The sequence below is a fragment of the Pteropus medius genome, unplaced genomic scaffold, assembly GCF_902729225.1.
Source record: "Pteropus medius unplaced genomic scaffold, Ma_sr-lr_union100, whole genome shotgun sequence".
NCBI lineage: Eukaryota > Metazoa > Chordata > Mammalia > Chiroptera > Pteropodidae > Pteropus > Pteropus medius.
In genome coordinates this window covers 19,253,381-19,274,035 of record NW_024340849.1, presented here as the reverse complement: position 1 = coordinate 19,274,035, position 20,655 = coordinate 19,253,381, and the positions used below count along the sequence as shown (strand labels likewise).

The following is a 20,655-nucleotide window of genomic DNA, read 5'->3' as shown; positions in this document are numbered from 1 at the left end:
GCATATAAGCTTAGGAGGGAGCCCCTCGAAAGGCATAACCAGAGGGCTCGAGCTGGGCCCGCAAGCCTCCTATTCATGAGGACAATGCTGTTGGGTTCTGCCGCCTATTCAAGGTTCTTTTGGCTCCCGTGGAAGGCAGCCTGGATGTGCTAACGTGAGGCTGCCCCTGAGCTCCTTGCAGACCCATAAGGCCCAGAGGAAGCCAACACCACATGTCTAATTGGGCCTCCTCAGGCCCTGCTCTCCTCTCTGCAGCTCACAAAGTAGCAGGTTAGAGTAGGCTTTCTGGGCAGCATGATTCGTGGCCGCACACCACCCCAGACTCACGAGGTGCAAGAAGAGAGAGCATGGCTCATCAACCCCCACAGGGATGTCTTTTTTCACCTGCTTTCATTTTCTGAAAAACCTGATTCGTACCCCTTTGCTGGCAGACAGCCCTAGACCCAGCCCCCAGAGCCTTTCCCTCCCTTTTCTCCCTCTGGGGTTCACACTCAGCTTCATCTCTCCAGGTCCACGGCCACTGGATCCCCTGGTTCAATTTGGTGGCCTCTGAGATGCCCCTCATGTGGCCAGGTTTGGCTGCTACCTCTACATTCATGTTCTGAGACCCAGCTTAGTGATGCTGGCTACAGAGGCCAGGGTGTGAAGCATCCTCGGAACACAGCTCCCAGCAGCTGTCCTTCGACATTGCTTTCCTCAACCAGCCACTTCTGCCGCCGGAGCTTCTGCAGTGGGAACTGGCAGCATGAGACGTGAGGGGCAGGCTCTGATTTAGTGGACACTCTTGGCAGAAATGTGAGGACTGCCTGCCAAGTTGGGGTGCGGCCCCCATAGAAAGGGAAATGGGGCCAGGGAAGGTCAAAGGACCTTTAACCCTTCCCAGTCAGATTCAGCATTGTCATCTCAAGGAACCCAACGGCATTGTCCTCATGAGCTGTGGTGATGTCAAAGACCCTGGAGTCTCAGTCGACCCTTGTCACAAATCCCACAGTTCAAAAAAGGTCTTCAATTTTTACATCTGAACTGAGTCTTTTTGCCTTAGATGTGGTCTTTTTCTTAGTAGTATTTTTATAAGTAAAATTCCACTTATCAGGCAGGCATTTCTTAAATGTCTGTCATATGTCAAGCATGTACATTAAATCAGTTTCTTGAACTTGAATGTGTGTATGAATCACATGGGATTTTACTTAAATACAGATTCTGATGCAGTAAGTCTTCTTAGAACCTGAGATTCTGCATTTCTAACAAGCTCCCAGTCGATGCTGGTCACACTGGCCCAGTAACAAGGCTTCGAATAACTGATGGCTTGTAGGTGATGGATCAGTTTCATAAACGGGCCAACTGAGGCACATTCTTTTATCAGTGTGATTGTCAGAGGTGGGGATCCAGCCTGGGAGTATTGGGTTTCAGCACTGTGTTCTTCAGGCTAGTGGTTTTCAGCCAGCTGTCTGTTAGACTCATGGGAGGAGGAGCTTTTAGAACATACCAGAGGGGGCCCTACCCCAGACCACTGAATTAGACTTTCCAGGCCTGGGCATCCTCATTTAAAGGACTCTCCAGGTGATTCTACAGTGCAGCAGGTTGAGCATCACTGTTAAGAAGATACTCCAGAGATGCCCTGACTAGACCACCATTGTCATTTATGAACCAGCTAGCCCTGCCTGTCACCCCATTAAGTGAGTCAAGAAATACGTACTAAGTACTGAACTCTGCTGAACAGTGTGGATGGAGGACTCGGAGCCTGAGCTGTTGGGACAACACCGAGGTAGAGGCATCCGCAGCTAAGACAGTCCCTTCTCCTTGCCCAGCCTCAGTCTGCCCTCTGTGCAGTGAGGAAACCGGTCTGGGCCATCGCTGGGGTGCTTTCTCATGCTCCTCACCATTGTTCTGAGGTTCCTCCCAGAGGACCCACACTGACCCCAGTGAGCCAGGCGGGAGGCCAGAGCTGACTCTCCTCTCCCTCTGACCCCATTTCTCTGTCCTCAGCTCCTCTCCCCACGTTCCTTTCCTTTTTCTTGGCCTCGAATATTTGTTGGAGCAGCTGTCACATGTTTTAGGAAAAGGGCCTCACTCTCAAATCATACTGCCAGGCTGTACCTAAGGCCAGGCCGCCCCGTAAAGCTTTGCCTCCCAGCCTGCCTCACCCCACCCCTTACCAGCCGGCTCCCAGCTTCTTCATGTTTGCAGAGTCCCACACCCACTTGAGTATGTGGATTGATTATTTCTGACTTCCAGGAGCATGTGGGCTGCCCAGGGACCCTGGGTTACAGAAGTCACCAAAACTCTGCCTTGATCCTCACCAGGGAATTGTGGTACAGTAACGGGGAGGGGGACGCCAGTTTCACAGCGAGGTGAAGAATGAGCATGCCTCTTTTTATGGGACCTTTGGAATGACAGGAATTGGAGGCCTGAGCCCCCTCCGCCCAGCACTGCCCCGTCACCACCCCAGGCCTTCCACTTGGGCTCAGGGAGTGCTCCTTTGGTTGGGTAGTACAAGTTCAAGCCCTCCTCTGTTGAAATGTGTGTGCCCTGTTTAGCCAGGAGGTGTCTGCATCTGAGCTATGCAGAGCAAAGTATTATTAGAGCAGGCATCAGTGTGTCTGTAACTGAACCTAACTCTCCCTAGCAACCGTTGCCAACAACACTTCTAACAGAAGGATGCGATATCTTTTTTTGAAGAAAAAAAAAAAACAACTCATCTCAACCAAGTTGTAAACACAGCAGGGCTGTTGTGAAAAGACAACTCAAAATCAGAATCTGGCATGTGACCAGACTTCAAAATAAATTGCTCCCTGCTAGAACCTTCTAGAAGACACAGCCTCTTAAAAAAATTGACCTCAGGCTAGAGACGGATAAACTCTTCAGAGTTTCTAGCTGGGTCACCATTAAGCCTTGTGTTTGGGGCTTTTTGATATATAGAGACTTAATCGAGTGGTGACAGAGGTTCATGGGGCTTCTGTGGGGTCTCTGGGAATGATTTTAACTGTGTTTCAGTACCAGAAGAGGCACTCTAAATTTTCTGATCTGGTTGCTCCTATCAATAAATCAGAATATAAGATACATCTTTAGGGTTCATGTGACACATCTGCCCCCTCTCCTAGTGCCATGTGTGCCAGCTTGGGCAGAGGACCTGGGCAGTCCTCTAACTCTAGGCATAAGGGGGAACCTCCTTCTCCTGGTTATCTCAAGGTGTCAGGAAAGGGAGAGGAAGAACTAACCTTCATTCTTGGAGTTCTAACCAGCCCTAAGTTTGTAAACTCCTCGAGGGCAGGAATCCTGGCTTAGTTACTGATGGTCCCCAGCTCCTAATATCATGACTTGTACCTCGTAGGTGCTCAGTAAATGCCTGTGCAAGGGAGCGATAGAGCCCTCAATATTAGGTACCAGTGCTCCCTGGTGTACGATGGGCTTCTTAACACTCCTGAGCTTTTTCATGTGTGTGAACGTGGGGGTTCTCTCTCCTAGGTGGGCCCCAAGGCAGGAGTCCTTCCCCGCATTTACAGGTGAGGAAAGCGGCTCAGTAAGACTACAAGCCCCGCCGAAACTCAGGGGACTGAATGGGGGCGGTCAGTCCAGCACCCAAGCTCCTGGCTCCCATGTCACCTGAAAATCACATGTAAGGGTCAGAAACTTAGAAAAATCAGGAATCTGCCTTATGAAGCTCTCAGTGGGGGTTTCAAAATCCACCCCTCTAGAATAATCACGTGGCATTTCCAGCAGTCCCTGAGTCTGAGCTTTCTCAGCCAACAGAGGGCCAGGGGTGTCTAAGGAAACACCTCCGTGTCTCCATTTGCTTATTCCAGATGAACCACACAGCTGTTATTCCCAAGGTTCAGCTCTCCCCTTCACACCCGCTACCCCTGCTCAAGCCTCCTCCCTCGCTTCTGCACGCCCTCTGCCAAGCCAACGTGAGCTCCAGGCATGTAGACTGATTTTACCATTGGCCCACACCAGCCATACCCAGGGGTAGAAGCACATTGTTCTGCTCATTCCAGAGCCCAACCAAAGCCCTGGGCTGGACCCACCCTGAGCTCTCTCCACTGCTGCTGAGAATCAAAAGGGAGTGAAGCAAAGGGCCAGCGGGCAAGGCGGGCAGCTTTCCTGGTGGGCAGACTGAGGAGGGCGATTTCAGAGGCCCACCAAAGTTCTCTTTTTCTAAAAAGTGCTGCTCCACCTGCTGGCTGGCATCTAAGCATCCTGCGAGTCGTCGGTGCCCATCCTGAAGGTTGTGCCTTGCAAGGGCCGTGCAGAGCTGGCACGCACATTCCCCAAGAGTGGGCACCCGCAGGCTTGCGTCACACGTCACGGGAGACCGATTGTCACAGGAGCTTGACCTTCCGCACAAGAGTCTGTGGCGAGCGCGGCTGCGGCGATGGAGGGGCCAGTGCCTGGCTGGCATCAGGGCTCTTAGCCCACCTGCCAGAACCAGAGCGCGTGGGAGCCCGGCGCTCCCTTGCCAGACTGTTGCCCACACTTGCTTTGGCATGAGTGAATTGTACCTTCTTTGTTCCACTCCTCATTTCTTTCTCTCAGTGATCACTTATTGAGCATCTGCTGTGTGCTGCACATCACGGCGGAGCCTGTGTGTGTGTCACCTCTGTAAATTAGCCTGCCTTTCAGTCTTCTCCCAGCTTATGCAGGTGGGAGGACTGTCTCAAGTCTAGGTGTTTTATTCAAGGCCCCAGCTAGAATGTCTCAAAGTGAATATTCAAACCAGCTTTCTCTGACTGTTCAGTTTGGGGGTGCAGGCGTGGAGGTAGAAGCATGGGGGCGTCTGAAAGTGCTGAATCTAAGGCCCCCTGTGAAACTTTGAAATGCTCAGTGGGGCAGAATCAGCTCTTGACTCGAACAGTAGAAAGCATTTTGTTTTTTTAATCTGAAAATAAGCAAAGGAAAAAAAGTCATCATTGACTTTCAGTCAATCCCAGAAGGAGCCCAGGACAGCAGCCTGCCAGTTAAGCTTTTCTTTTCCAAAGCTGTGCCCCCTATGTCTTGAGGGCAAAGACTGTCCTCGTCATCTGCATTCCACCCCAGTGCTGGCACATAGTAGGTATTCGGAAGGCTGGTTCCATAAGTCTCAGTTCAGTGGGGACCAAGGTGGGCAGTAGCCATGGCAGCAGAAGGGAATGAAGCGATATTCTGTTCCCTCCTGTCTCTGGGCCAAGGGAGCTTTACCCAGGTCAGGAATGGTTTCACCATCTCCCGTGTCCCTTGCCAGGCCGTGTCCTCTTCCCTGCACACCCTCACCCCCTACCCCGGCTTCATTTTTCCTGCTAAATCCCCTGATAGAACTTGGCTGGGCGCTTCCCTTTCTGAAGCTGCCACACCGAGGCAGGCCTGCAGATAAGTGGGTTATTGGAGAAGGCCAGCTCAGGTGTCCTGGGCCCCAGAGGGTCACCCCTGGCTGGCTGGCAGCTCACCCCCAGCACCTCCTCCTCCCCAGGGCCAGGCCAGCAGGAGACAGCAGATCTTTTCCCGCAGCTCAGCGAGCGGCCAGCCCCCAGCCGCCGGCGGGAATCTGAGCTATGCTAAGCCGCTCCAGATCGGAGCATCGCTGCCCTGCCCGGGCACGGCCAGCCCAGACAGGGCGCCTCTACCTGTCGCAGCTGCCTCTGGAAAGCTGGCACTGCCTGGGCTGATGGAAAAAATCCTCCTGCGGGTTATGTAACAGCTCACCTCCCTGTCCCTGGCTTCCCAGGGAGGCTCCCGGCCACCACAGAGGGAGAGTGGTGGCCCCCAGCCAGGGAGGGGACAGCGGAGGGTCATTTCTTTGAAAGGGCAGCAAATTGTCTTCAGTGATTGCCGAAGGTCCTCAAGGACCCAAGGAGACTGGGGTGTTCCCTACAGATGCTTTTGGGTCTGGGAGGCCTGCCCAAGCCAAGTAGCCTAGCAGAGTGAGGAAGACTCGTCCAGGCAGCTGGACCCAGAAGGAGGGCTTAAGGAGAGGAAGAAAAGTGATTTTGTTGTTGGTTGGTTTGGTTTGGTTTGTTCGTTTTTTTATTTGATTTTATTTTTATCGTGGCAAATATATACAACATAAAATTTATCATTTTGACCATTTTTAAGTGCATGACTCAGTGGCGTCAAGCACAACCACCACCTCCATCTACCCCCAGAATCTTCTCATTGTCCCAAGCAGAAGCCTTGTAGCCACCAAACCAATAACTTCCAGTCCCCAACCCCACTCCAACTTCCACTCTACCTTCCGTCTCTATGTTCAATGCATACCTCACAGAAGTGGAATCATACGATAGTTGTCCTTTTGTATCTGGCGTATTTTACTTCGCATATAATGGTTTCAGGGTTCACCCATGTGGTAGCCTGTGTCAGACTTTCCTTCCTTTTCATGGCTGAATATATTCCATTGCATGGCTGGACCCCGTTTTGTTTATCATCCTTCATTGACAGGCACTTGAGTTGTTTCTATCTTTTGGTACTTGTGAATAATGCTGCTATGAACATTCAAATTCAAGTATCTGTTTGAGACCCATTTTCAGTTCTTTTGGGTACATACATAGATAGAAGAGGAATTGCCGAATCATGGGGAAATTCTACGTTTAACTTTTTAGGAACTGCCAAACTGTTTTCCAGATGGGGGAAAATATAATGAACCAAGACCCAAAGAAATGATGCAAGTGAGGGATAATGGGGATACTACCTTATCTGGAATCGAGGGTCTAAGTGGAGAGTCAGAGAAAATCTGTAAAATGGAGCAAGTAGGAACCTGAGAGGCAGAAGGGTTTAGACTTTATGAAGTAGGACCGGGAGCCATTGTTGGTTCTGGAGCTGTAGCATCCCAAGATTAATTTAAAATCAGAAGATAGTACAGCCTAAAGGAAGGCTCTACAGATTATCCACCCAACCCATTCATGTTATAAATGGAAACCAGAGACCCAGTGAGGTTAGCAGAAGCCATGTTTCGGGAAGACATGTTTGATGAGTTATTTCTTACATTAGAGAATCAGGGGTTTTAGGTGACCGCAGTTGTCTCTTTTGCAAAGGGAGCACACACGTGAGCCTGCCCCGCAAGGCTCTAAGCTGCAATGGCAGGCCTCATTTCCCCACCCTCCTCTCAACAGCCTGTTCTCGGCTCCTGGTCCATGGAACAGCAGCATTCCAGCTACCGCTCCCACAATCCAGAGGCTGGAAGCTGGGGTTGCCTACTCCAGGGACAGTGGGCCGGTGTGGGAGGTTGTGTCCCTCTACCTTTGTTCCCCTTCCTTATGCAAGTGCCGCAATGGGCTGTGAGAGCTTCTAGAAAGATAGGTCAGTGGGCATTTTTTAACTGGGGCCCAATGGTCAAAGGTGAACAGGGTTCCCAGCCAAGGGTGCATGAGCACGTGGCCTGCTGGCAACCTCCAGGGACAATGAACAGAACTCTGCCCAGCATGTCCCCGACCTCTGCCACTGGTGCCCACCCCAAGTGTGGTGGGCACATCTCCCCCTGACTCTTCATTCACCCATACCTGCCTGCATCGGCTGTGTTCCACATGCCTGGCATGAGTGAGAATGACTTATCAGGAAGTGTATGAGGTCAGGGTTGGGCAGAGAGGGTTGGAGATGTGGAAAGAGGTTATAAAGAGCCAGTAAGAATGCCGCTCTTGTCTTGAACTTACTGCTTTCAGGGTCCTGTCTCCCCTAGATAAGTGAACAGAGGTCGTCCAGCTCCTGGGCCAGTGGGCATCCTATGAACACTCCAAACCCATGCCATGCCCACTTCCTAGTTTCTTCTTACCTGTAGACCTTTCCCTGTTTGATGGCATCTCTGTCTGGGAGAAGTGGTGACACTTGACCATGAAGCAGGGACTAGACTGTGTGACCTCTAGAGGTCACCGTCCAACCCGGGACTCTTGGAGGAGCCTCAGAATCATCAGTACAGGGAACCTGGCCTCAGAACCCAAAGTTCAGAATCAGGGCTCCCCAAGCACCCACAGAGACTCCAAGCCCCACTGCCTCATGCCTAGAGTATGAGTCTTCAGGGAGAAAGAGGCACAGCCCTTTCTGGCCCTATATCAACCCCAGTTCCAGCTGACAGATTGCTACCTACTCGCTGACAGATTGCCACCTTCACTTAACCCTTTGGTAGCCCCTCCAGATCCCAGTTCACAGAGGGAGAAAAGCTTTAGGCCACTTTAAAACATGGGGACAGACTAAAGCAGGCCCCTCCTGTGATAGCCCTCCAGCCCTTCTCCCTGGGGAAGCCCCTTGCCCTCCACAGTATCACACTCTAGGGCCATGCACATTACAGAGAAGTTGTATCACTCCTGGATCATTCGCACCCAGACTCATTAAGCAGAGAGGGCCCTCAGGCTACCATGGCACCGTGTACTGCCCCTACCTCCCGCTGGTGGTGCCAAAAGATGGCTGGGCTCCAGCTCAGGCTTACAGATATCTATCTATAGTTGGAATAAGTGCATTCTGGAGCAGCTGCATGTAAATCGAAGCTCCACATATTAGACTCACACTTACCATCGGTCCCATTAGACAACACCCATTGCATTACCCTGGGTGTTAGAACAAGTCTGATTAGAGGAATAACATGGAGTTGGAAGCACAGTCACTTGGAATTCAGCCTGCAGGCCACAGAGACTTCGTCTTAATGACTTACTGCCATGTGGCATAAGAAATCATTGACACAGCCCAGAGTCTGACACCTACCTTCTAACCCCAGTTCTGGCACCAGTCAGCTGGTGACTTTGGGCAGATCTCAAAGTCTAGCTGCCCTCCGCTTACTCTTCCATTAAATGGAGTAGTAACACTTACCTCTTATACCCGCTTACCCCACAAACATAATCATTGTTAAAATCTGCTGAAACACATCTCATTTTTCCTGTGTCCTCTTAAGTCTCCTCCTCCAAGAGGAATTCCAGGATTTTGTAAAAGCATGTTTTTCTTTTTGCTCCTGATGAATCCCCTTCATTCAAGATTCCTAGCAGAGGCCCCACACAGACCTTGCAAAAGCCCAGGGGTCCCCAAGGTGTACTAGGACTAGGGATTTAGATGCAGCACTCCGGATAGCCCTGGGGTCCAACCATAAGGAGAGCTCTCATGGGGGCCTAGGGCTGGCGTTGAGGCCCTGCTGGGTGCCCCATGCTAGGCACTGTTAAACCCCAGTGAGCAGGGGTACTGGTCTCTATCAGATATTTAGAGACCAGCTGGTGGCTAAAACCAGCAAAACCAGCTCAATCAGAGAGCAGTTTAAGAAAGTCTGTGGTAGGGGCATGCCCTTTAAGTGCTGGCAGCTGGGGAAGACTTCTTGGAGGAGGTGGCATGAAAGAAGAGGCAGGATTTGGGTAGTCAGAGGAAAACAGGAGGAAGAAGCCAAAGCAAAGGCTTGTAGGTGGGCGGAGCCTGGGTGGAGCGCAATTGTGCAGGTGAGCATGGTGGGTGAGGCTGTGCTTACGGCCTGGCAGAGGGTGTGTCAGAAAGCCCCTGTATGATGCTGCCCAGCCAAGCAGTGACCCCAGGTCACAGTAACCACACTGGCTCATTCATCTGCTGGCACTTGCTTTTCACCGTTTCAGGCCAAGACTGTATTAATCCAAAACTAAAACGTCTACCTTAAGAGTAGTGAGCTCCCTGGAAGCCTTGGGCCTCGGTCAGTCTTGGGCAGGAGACAGAGAGGGCCACCGCGTCTGGGGCCTGGGCCAGCCTGCAGGGAACTGTGATGCCAAGGTTTCATTGAGGCAGATAGTGTAGGAGACCTTCCCCCCCTCCCCTCCCTGGCCAGCTCACTGCCTTGTAGAAGAGTAAGGTTCCAGGTGCCCACCTCACGTAGCCCACTTACCCCTCCTTAGAGATCAGCTGCTTCCAAGAGCCGTCTGGAGGTGGGTGTCCACACGCAGGTGTGCAGCACTGATGCCGTCTCACTGCGTCTCCTCCTGCAGCAGCCCGGGGACCAGAGGCAGGGCTGCTCTTGATGCCAGGGCCGGGCAGGTTCATGAAGCAACCCTCACGCTTTTACCTCCCCCCTCCTTCCCCAGCACGTATTTTCTGGTAGAAAAGGAGACAGGATGTCTGAAACCAGCCAGCATCTTGCCTAGCTCCACACGCTCTGGCCTCAGTGTCCTCACTTGATGTGGGGGATCAGTCACCCACTGGGCGATGGGAATCAGTCACCCACTGGGCGATGGGAATCATGGCTACTGTATGTCTCTCACGGCCCCTCGAATGCCTTGGGCCTGAGAAGGTAGTATGGGGGTCCAGGACGGAGGAGAGCCTGGAACACATTTGGGGGTGGATTAGAAGCAGGAAGAGAAGATGGGGAGAGGCTCAGAAGTAGGGGAACTGGAAGCTTAGGGTTTAAAGGTGCGGTGTAGGAGGATGCGTCCAGGGCTGCAGGAAGTCCGGGTTCTAGCTCCTGCCCTGCCCTCCTCTAACTGGGTGACCTCAGGTCAGTCCTTCCACCTTCTAGTGGTTTCCTTGCCCATAAAATAAGGGAATTAGAAGAGGTGATTTCAGTGGTCCCTTCTAGCTCTTTGTTTCTAAAACAGACATGCTGGGCATACAGAGGGTGCCTGTTAATTGCGTGCTGCTGACTGATTGGTCATTGGAGTGACCAGTGAAAAGCAGACTGCATCTCAGACTCTCCCTGCCTTGGGGGAAGGGGGAGGCATCTGTGGTCCCCACTGTTCCTCCCCACCCTCCTGGCCAGGTCTGTGGAGTCAGTACCCACCTGATGGTCAGAGCAGCCTGCAGGGGGCACCAGAGCTCAAGGCCAGCCTCCCCTGCCTTCAGGCCCCTCCCAGTCCAACCCAGCATCTTGGTATCCTGGGGGTTGACCATTGCAAAGAATCAAGCCAAATGGGGGTGGCTGTGCCACAAAACCACCCTACTATGTGCAATTTCCAGCCCCTCTGGGGCCCAGCCCTGAGTCCAGAAACCTTAGTTTGTGGATGTCTTCCAGACCTCCAGGGCAGGCCGGCAGTGGTCATTCCCCCAGTCTCTGGTGGGTACCTGTCAGCTGTCTGGCCTGGAGCACTAATATCTCCTTCCCTTTCCGTCAACAGTCACTCTGCAGGCATTTATTGTGCAACGGCTATGTGCAGACACTGTACCCTAAGTACCCATTAGACTTTTGTGAAGTGGGTGTTTATAGTTTCTCCTATACATGGATAAAGAAAGTTCCTAAAAGCTTTCGAAACTCACTTGAGGTCACACAGCCAATCAGTGACAAAAGCAGAATCCCAGTCCCCAAAGCCCCGTGCCCCTGCCTCCTAAGACCATGCCTCTGTTGGCCAGAAGTCTATTTGTGTTTGGGGGCAGGGCCGGGTATAAGGTAGATAACACTTGGCAGAGAAACAAAATAAGAAGATGCCTTTTAGATGACAGCGTTGATCAGAGCCTCGTCCACACAGACTAAACAGTGTCCATGTGATCTCTTCACTGTCATCTTATGACAGAAAGAATCTGGAGACACTTTCCAGACCGGTCTCGCTGTGGGCAGGGAGCAGAGATGTCCCTCTCCACCTACCTGCAGCTAGGAACCAGGGTGGCTTCTCTGTGGCCATCCCATCCACTGGTTTCCCACCCATCACCCTCACGAGTCATGAAAAAAGGCAAAAAGAAGACTCGATTCTGTTTGATCTGCTCCCACTTGGTGGCCCTGGGAAATGGAGACTGCAGCTCGGGGTTAACGTGAGTTCTTGTGAGTGGGTGCCGCTGGTGCCCTAGGCCTTGGGGCATTGCTGAGGCCCTCTCTATTTGCAGCTCCTGAGGTCAGGCGGTAGGTTGCGTCTCCTGCGACAGGCCCCAGCAGCGGGAGCCCAGAGGAAGCAGATCGTGTCTCAGATGAGGCTTCGCGCCTCCGTGGCCTGTCTAGACCAGAGGAAGGGGTGGTGGCATCTTTAACTGGTCCCTTCCTTCCTTATTGCCCAGCAAGCCTGAGAGGCCAGGACATCAGGCTGCAAAGTATAAAGGAAAGAAAGAGAGAGAGAGAGAGAGAGAGAGAGAGAGAGAGCGCGCGCGCGAGCGAGAGAGAGCACGCACACCCGCATGCTGTCTCATTTCTAATGCTTTCTAAATTATTAAGAAGTGGGGACCCTGGGGTGTGAGCCGAGGCAGCTGGTTGCTCAGTCCCGAAGGAGCCCTTCTAAGGTTTCCCTGGCGCCCAGCCCAGAGTGCCACCCCGGAGTCAGAGCCGCGTGGAAAGCCTTCTTCCTACTGCTGCCGTGCTTTTCTTGTTTTTAAACTCCCCCCATACAACTCGATTTCTCATCAGCCCCTCTACATTTCGGTGGCTGTGGCTTCATTCCGGAATCGGGTTAAGTAGCCTGGGGAAAGGTCCGATCGGGGTCTGCAGGAAGGCAAGGGCCACTTAGCACAGCTCACTCCCACAAGCATTTTTGCTGCATGGGTTCGTGTGCATCCTCTCCCTGCAAGCCTGGTATGGCCACAGACACCTTGGCTCCTCGGCCTTATCAAAGGGAAGCTCAAAAATATGGTGTTGGCACATCATAGCCTGTTCCTCCAAGCTTCCTCTCCCTCCAGCCCTGACAGAAGAGGCAGCATTCTTGAGAGCTGATTGGAATGAGAGCCCCACAGGAGCAAGATGGCCAGGCGCCAGTTCAGTTTGTCTTTATTGAGCACCCTCTGTGTACCTCAGGGATTGGGCTTGAGGGAGGGGAGTACAAATGGGCTCAGAGGCCCATCTGTCCTCTCCCTCTACCCCCATCATCCCACCGAGAGCTGGCACAGCTTTCCCGTACTCAGCAGCCAGTATGTTTGTGGAGACCCCTGTCCCTGCCTCCATGGAGCTTCTGGCTCTGTGAGCCCCCTCCCGGTTGTCTGGCTCCCTATGACCCCAAAGGGTTTGCTTGCAAAATTGTGTTCTCTGGACTCTGTGTTTTCCCTGTCTGTTCTACCCTCCCAGCACCTTCTGGCTCTGGCCCCAGCGCCAGCCCCTGTCTGTCCCTGCAAACACAAGTCAGCTGTGTGTGCAGACAAAGCCGTGCGTCGCAGTGGGGGCCGGGCCTACAGAAGGGACATTTCCAGGGAACTCTGGGGGCAGTGGCTGGGAGGGCAGAGGCCGCTGTCTGATAGCAGGGACTTGGCGTCACCGTCTAGGGGACTTGGCCGAGCCCCAGGGGCCAGTGGCTGTGGGTGGTGACTGGGAGAGGCAGCCAGGCTGGACGAAATCTGCTGTTTGAGAAGTGTAGGAAACAGGCTGGACAGGGGAGATAACGGCCCGTTTTCTGTGTGTCTGTGTGCGTCTGCGTCTGCCGACGAGGGCGGCTGGAGCCAGGCGGTCTGAGGCCGTATCTAGTGAGATTTTTGTTCTGGGTTGTGAAAGTGACCTATGGAGCCAGCAGCAGGGTTCAGGGCCTGGGAGAGAAGACATGTGGCTCTGCCCTCCCCTCCCCCTTGCGTTCCTCTCCGTCTTCCTCTTCCCCTCCCCACTACCGAAGAGTAGGAAGTGGCAGGGGTGAGCCAGAGGGAACATTCTTCGTGCCCTGCAAATAGTTAAAGGTCTGGGTTTCAGTCTTGATTGTGTCACTAATTTGACATATGAACTTGGATACATCCCCTCATATTTCTGGCTCTCAGTCTCACTGGCTGTAAAATGGGGATTAATTATATCTGCCCTCATATTGCACAGAGTGATTGGAAAGATCTTATGGAATAAAGAGGTGAAAATAGTTTGTAACTGTAAAGCGCCACATGAACGTAAGGAGTTGTAATGATTAAAACTGCTTTGTGTCTGCAAGGGTTGCTGAATAAGACCTGGGTTAGAGGAACCCGTTGGGGTGGTTGAAGTTTGGAGGGGAGGCGGGTAACAGCGGTAGGTTAGAAGCCCCACCAAGAGTGGGCCCTGCAGGAACTTAGCCCTGGGACAGGAAGGGAGGCTTCAGAGGCTCTCTGCGGGTGGGAGTGTTGGTCACAGGTTTGCTGACTCAAGTAGAAGATGCCTGGGTGGAGAATTGGAGAGATGGGGCACGTACTTCTCAGGGGGATCGGAGAGAGGTTTGAGCCCTTCACCCATCGGGGCTTGGGGCGCTTGCTTTGTCTGGAGGACAAAGTCCAGCAGATTGCAGAGGGACGCGGGAGGAGCTTTGGTTTCCTTTCCTAACCTCCACTGCCCGAGGAAGCCAGGTCGCCCTGTCCCCCCACCTCCTCCCCATTCTGACCTAGAAATCAACGGTCTCTGGTGTGGAAAGTGCAGGAAGGAGCTAGCAGGGGTGACAGGACAGCTAGGCTGAGAGAAGCTGAGCTATTTAAAGTGTGCAGTGCCTCGGGGGCATGAATGCCACCCACCCCCAAGGTGCTCTCAACATTCAGCTCTCCCTCCTTGGCCCAGATCCCATGCCCTGGGCCACAGGTCAGGTGCCAGGGGATCTGGGAAGCTGCAGCTCCTGGGACTGGCATGGAAGGGTGGCTCAGCCTCCCCTCCAGCTTGGGTTCCCTCCTCTGAGCCTCCAGGCTGAGTTGGCGGGGCCACACGGACTCCTTGGCTCCCTGTGCCTTATAAATGGGGCTGGGGATGCGTGGGGAACTTAGAGGAGGAATGCCCGGCACCCGTAGCCCAAGACGACTGCTACCCTCTCCCTCCACTGGCCACGTGTCACCAGCCTCCGGGAACCAGAGCCAGCTGGGCGCAGGGTTGGAAAGTGGGGACGCTTTGCCTGGCAGGCCCTTCTCCCTGTCCCAGTCTGCGTCTTCAGCACACCCCAGATTACAAAGGGTTTTCTTCTTTTACCCCAATTAGCATTTTCCTGCCCTGTGTCCTAACCCATCGGTGAGTGATGCAGCCCCTCCGCTCCTCTGTGCTCAGGGCCGGTGCCTCAGCCTGGAAGAGCAACTGGAAGGCAGGTCCGTTAGACACATAGGCCCCGCATGTGGGACCGGCCGAAAGTGCTTTATCTGAGTGGCTCCCAGGCGCCGGCCTTGAACCGAAGCTGGTCTACACGGCGCGCTGCACTAGCGTGGTTTATGTATGGCGTGATTTGAACAGTTTCCAGCTGCCCTGTCTGGGAAGGACCAGCCATCATCCTGAGACTGCATCCTTCCTACTATCTTGGCATTACATTGTCCTTTCTTTTCTGAAATGATGGGTGAAAGCTTTTTTAAAAACATTCTTACCAAAATAAAACATTGGCAACCCTCAAACTTTACAGGTCCAAGAAATCCTGGCACCCAGGCCCAGGGCCCTGGTGGATGGCCAGAATAACACAGGGCACCCGGCCGGCCTGGGAACCGGGGATCCCAGGCCTGCAAGGCATCGGGTGAGAAGAACTGACGAGTGAGTGGGGTATAGCCCAGGGATCCGGGACAAGGTGCTCACCAAGCTGGGGCTGCATGTCTCAGCTTGACACAAACTTGTGGCTTCGCACCTTGGGTTTCCAGCCCACCCCACCTGCTCCCTTCTCTCCACTGGAGATGTCCTTATGCATGTCTGGGAATTCGGTGTCCGAGCTGCCCACCCCAGGCCGCTCCTGTCACTGCAGACCTGGGGAAGCCCAAAGAAGCTGCACAGGCTGCCTTCAGTGGAGGATAGTGCGTTGCCCCCTGCCCTCTCGAATGCTGACCTCAGTGACCTAGTCAGCGCACGCTCCTGCAAGCCTTCCATGGCTGCCCGGCCGCTTGCTCGTGCTTTCTCTCTCTCCCTCTCTCTCTCACATGCCCCCTGCGTCCATCTCACGTCGCCCCCATGTGCGCGCTGGTCGACGGGCTTTTCCACATAGAGATTCATTCATTTGTTGGCTGAGAACCTGTTGCGTGCCAAGCAGCACGCTAGTGGGAAAATGGAAAAGACCCTCTACGGGGTCTCTCCTAATGCGACGTGGCTGCAAGCCCGGATGCTGAGTGCTGAAACAGAGCGCACGCGGACCGCCTGGGGACCTAAGGGAGGAGGCCCTCGCTTGGGGAACATCGGAGGCTGCGGCTCAGGGAAAGGGACACGAGCGATGGGCCTCAGTGACTGGGCTGGCGGGCGCCAGACGAAAATGCAGGGGAGCATTTTCCAGGCAGACGGATGAACGTAGCCCAGGCAAGAAGCAGGAAAGAAAAGTACGCGGAGGAAAAGGTGAAGTTACTGGAGGGAAGTGTGCCCTGGGGACAGAGACGGGGCAGAGCGCGGCCTGGCAGGTGGGGAGGGACCCTGTTTGCCCTACCAAGGCCTTTGGGGTGCCATCGAAGGTTTGTAAGGATGGACGTGATGTCTCCTGACTGGCATTTTAAACCTCCCTCTGCATCTGGATGGAGGAGCGAGGGACAAGGACTTTGTGAGGAGTAAGGTGCTCGTTTGGGGAGCCTCCTGCAGAAGCCAGGACAGGTCTGGTTTGGAGCCTCCACTCAGGCGATGGCAGAGGGGCCCAAGGGTCAGAGTGGTATCTGGGTCGAGTCTGGGCGACCAGTACATGTCAGAAGCGAGAAGGAGGGACTTGGCAGATTTCCAGCCCGGATGCCCTTCGTGTCGGGACCCTTTTGTGAGTCATGTCAACACTGTGAGTGCGGGATGCTTGGCAGAGTGAACAGTGTCTCACATACTCGCTCAGGGAAAGCCACACTGTCATCCTCCCTCTCAGAATGGGTCACCTCCAGTATCTCCCCATGCTTCCTGAAAAGTACACCCCAAAGAGATGAGCTCTGGGTTCTCAGCCCTCGGCTATGTGCTGCATTTGTGAGCATCAGATTTTCCACACTGGGTAATTTTGCCTTTGGTCCCCTGCTTCTGGTAAAATCAGACACGGGGGTGCCATTCCCTTTTCTTTCTTTCTTTCTCCCTCGTTCCTTCCCTTTCTCCCTCTTTCCTTCCTTCTTTGCTCCTTAGGAGTGCATGTTTCTCACTCGTACAGGCTCCAGACCTAAACTCTACTCTGGTGGCTTTAAGTGACCAGGAAATTAGAAAAATAATATATAGAAACCGGACTTGGGATGCTCTTGCATTAAGGTTTGGGCAGCCTTGGTTCGCCATGAAGCCCCCACTGCTGCCCACACTCCCAGGGAGCTCCTAGCCCCTCCAGGCTGGTGGACAGTTTCCTCCCTGCACACGTCCACCATCGTGCAGAAACCCGTCCACCTGCAGATAGCTCACGTTTCCTCCGAAATGGATGAGGAGCCTGGCCCAACTCCAAGACCATCAAGGAGAGCAAAAGGCTTCCAAGCCCGGGGGAAGGAATTTGGAGGATTCTTAAGAGACCGCCTGGGAGTCAGAACCCTGCTATGGCCTTGGCTTTACCGTGAACTAGCTGTGACCTCAGCGTCCCCAACAGCAGCTGCTGCTTCTATTTACCAAGTTTCTACTGTGTAACTTGGCCACACCTGGGAGCTCTGGAAATGCCAGTGCCCAGGCCACACCCAGACCAATCGAATCACCAGCTCTGGAGGCGAGACCTGGGCACCAGCATTGTCCAAAGCCTCCCAGGTAAGTGGAACATGCAGTCAAGTTTGAGGACCACGGCCCCAGGCATTCTGCTTAGGATGGTCCCTAGGTTAAGATCATTGTCATAGCAACCCTGCTAGGTTTTACGAATAAGGCTATTGAGACTCAAAGAGTTTGAATAACTTTGTGATCCTTGAGGTCTGCTTTGTCCGAAGCCTATAACTCTTCCTCCTTTGCAGGGAATTGTCCTGGCGTTTGGAGTGGGCTGCTAGTTGAAGGTCTGTTTTTCAGCCTCCCTCCCAAGGAAGAATTGACCCCTAGTACTAGGACTGGCAGGCTATCTGCCTGTTTAAAACTAAGCATCAATCAGCGGTTACTTTTGGGGCTTCCCAAGCCCAGCAGTGAGCAGTATAAGAGCCTGGATGGACTCAGGAGCTACGTTCCTGCCTAGGTTCAAATCCTAGCTCCAACACTTATAGGCCGTGCAACTTTAGACAAGTGACCTAATCTTTCTGTGTCTCCATGTCCTCGTCTGCATGATGGAGATGATTGATGATTAAATGGGATGCCACGTGTAAGGATTTAAAGCAGTGCCTGGCACATAGTCAACACTCAGTAATTCCCAGCTGCGCTAAGAATTATTGGTGTCATTGTGCATTTGTCCACTGCTGAGCAGAAACTAGATGGCACATGGACCTGAATCAGTGAGAGGTGCCATCCTAAGTCGGTGTTTCTCCTTTGGCCTCTCCTGCCCTTAGCTAGGCAGCCAGAATTCCTGGGGCATGGTGTCCAAGCTGGGAACTCTGAAGAGAGAGGAAGGACCCCAACCTAGCTGTCTTCCAACCCAGGGTTACCTTCCTCCTCTCTCCGCCATGACCATCGCTACCCTTTTCTGCCAGGCAGCCGCTGACTCTATAAAAGCCTTCTGCTTGGGGGCAGGGGATGGCTTGCTTGACCTCTAGAGTCTCCCTCCCTGCACTGCACTAAATCTCAGTCACCTCACTCTGTCACTGAGTCTCTGTCCTGCTGGGGTCCACAGCCAGTCCATATGGTTCAGCCAACAGCCTGGAAGGGGGCCCTGTAGATGGGACATTGTTTGGGTCGCCAGACCACTGAGGCAGGGGCAGGGCCAGGGTCTGGACAATAGCAGTGCCTTTCAGTGGCTCTCAGGGAACAGCTGTGACAGGGCGGGCAGGAGACAGATGACTGAGATCCACCCCTGGTCCTTACTGTTTGTGAGGAATGGGCAGAGGAGGGGGTCCAGCAGGACAGACTGTGGCCACAATTGTTCACATCTTATGCATGGATAGGAAAAGGGAGGGAGGAAGGAAGGGAGGGAAGCTGTTTCTCTCAGAAGTCCATCACGAGGCACCAAGGGCTTTTCTCCAGTTATTATCCGTCTGCAGGTTGGGTTTACACGCGGAGCTGTGTAGCCCAACTGTAGGCCTTAGTTGCTTCCACTCCAGGAGCTTAAATACGGCTGCCCCCAATCCAGGTGCTGCAGCAAGGGACCATGATAAGCCCCAGCTCTCGGTCTCCTGTGTCTCCTCTCCTGGTTGAGTTTTCCCTCCTGTGGCAAGAAAGAAGGAGCGAGAGAGAGAGAGAGAGAGAGAGAGCGAGAGAGAGATTGTGTTACCATGGTCTGCATTCCACCTCCCAGACCTTGTGCATCTGGCTGCACTGTCTGCTTTTCTTCCAAAGGACGTTTAGATTGAGGGCTCCTGGCTATAAATGGTATTTTCTCTGTCCTCCCCAACCCCTCCCTTCCCCTGCCACAGTGGTCCCACATGCCACACAGCTTCCCTGTGCCCTGGAGGGGACCAGCAGAGCAGAAAATGTGAGACAGCGGAGGCCTGGTAGGCCTGGCAGCCCTGCCTTTGGATCTCTGTCCTTATCACCTCTCCTGAGGGGGAGGATCCCAGGAGGAGAGGGTGGAGCCAGACACTTCTACCCTTGAAATGCCGCCCTAGGGGAGCAACTCTTATGACCTGGAGTGCAAGGTCCCCCTTTGCAAAGTATCTAAGTGATAACTCCCAAAGGGGACAAGAGGATGGGTGGCTGACATCTGACCTTTAAGTTGGAGGAAGAGAAACTTAAACTTTTTGTTTTTGTCCTTTTTCAGGAAGATGATAGGAAAGGACTAGGGCACCCCAGCTTGGGAACAGAGCCTCACTCTGAGGACCTCCTCTATAAATCCCCGAGGAGGGGCAGGCACTACCACCACACCCAAGACTCAGGATGCTGAGTTCTAGGTCCCGCTCTGCCCCATACTCTTAAGAGGACTCTGAGTGAGCTGTGTCCTCCCTGACCTCAGTTTCTCAGCCATAAATAAATGGTCTGAAGCACCTGAGGCCCCCTAGGGCTGTCTGTCCTGTGACCAGGTTCCTTCCATTGCCTTGAGCATCCCAGGACCACACCTGGAGCATTTTTTCCACCTGCCAGCATACCTTCCCCTAGGTGGCTGCATTGCCCAGAAGAACTCGTTCAGGGAGCTGATGGAGGTCAGGGAGACGTGGGAACGGCCAGAAACAGCAACAGCCTTTGTAGTCAAGACTCCCAAGTGTGGCAGAGGCGGAGATGTGATTACAGCAAGGATAGGATGGAGACCTCACCGCCATCAACATATGAATATAATTCAGGGACGTACCATGTTCGTGGAGCCAAAGACTCAATATTGTTAAGATATCAGTTCTTCCCAAATTGATCTCTAGGTTCAACACAGTCTCGATCAAAATCCCAGTAGGCTTTTTTGTAGAAACTGGCAAGCTGAGTCTAAAATATATTTGGAATCACAAAGGATCTAGAATATCCACGGGGGCCTTGAAAAAGAAGAACAAAGTTGGAGGTATAAATCAGGGGCTGCTTTTTGCTGTCAAGAGGTTATGGCTCTGTTGGGAAGACTAGACTTTTATCCTGAGACCCACGGGAATGTGGGCAATGGTTGAGTGTAGATGCCACAGCCTGACCCCTGAGCTGAGAGTGTCAGCTTTGCCACATACAAGCTTGTGGCCTTAGGCAGGATACTTTTAAGCTCTGCGGCCTGGGCTTCTCCTCTGTAAAGTGGGGGTAATCATAGTGCCCCTGCCTGGGGCTGTCGTGAGGATTAAATGAGGTTATCTGCTGATAAGGTACATTCCACCAACAGGACACCTGAGATCAGTCTGGTCCCTTAGGTTGAGTTAAAACTAATCTGTTGGGGAAAATAAGATATACAGGCCAGTATCTGGTGAGGGCCATGTGACTGGGACACTCACTAATGAATGCCCCAAGGGATTCAGAGGGCGAGAAAGTCTTCAGCTGGGCAGGTAGCCGACTGTGCCATGAAGAAGCAGAAC

The 20,655-nt window shown here is 53.2% G+C and overlaps 1 protein-coding gene across 3 annotated transcripts in view; it reads left to right on the top strand.

Moving 5' to 3' along the window:
- The window catches only part of CTIF (cap binding complex dependent translation initiation factor), a 232,861-nt gene that overhangs the window by 153,329 nt on the left and 58,877 nt on the right, over nt 1-20,655 (top strand). The window contains exon 12 of one of the 3 annotated variants that reach the window (XM_039842034.1): nt 510-1,159. The exons of the other annotated variants lie outside the window; for them this stretch is intronic. Within the exon in view, the coding sequence (XP_039697968.1) occupies nt 510-605 (96 nt within the window). The 3' untranslated portion in view covers nt 606-1,159. Of the gene's footprint in view, nt 1-509; nt 1,160-20,655 lie in introns of those variants that run through there. 3 annotated transcript variants of the gene reach the window in all.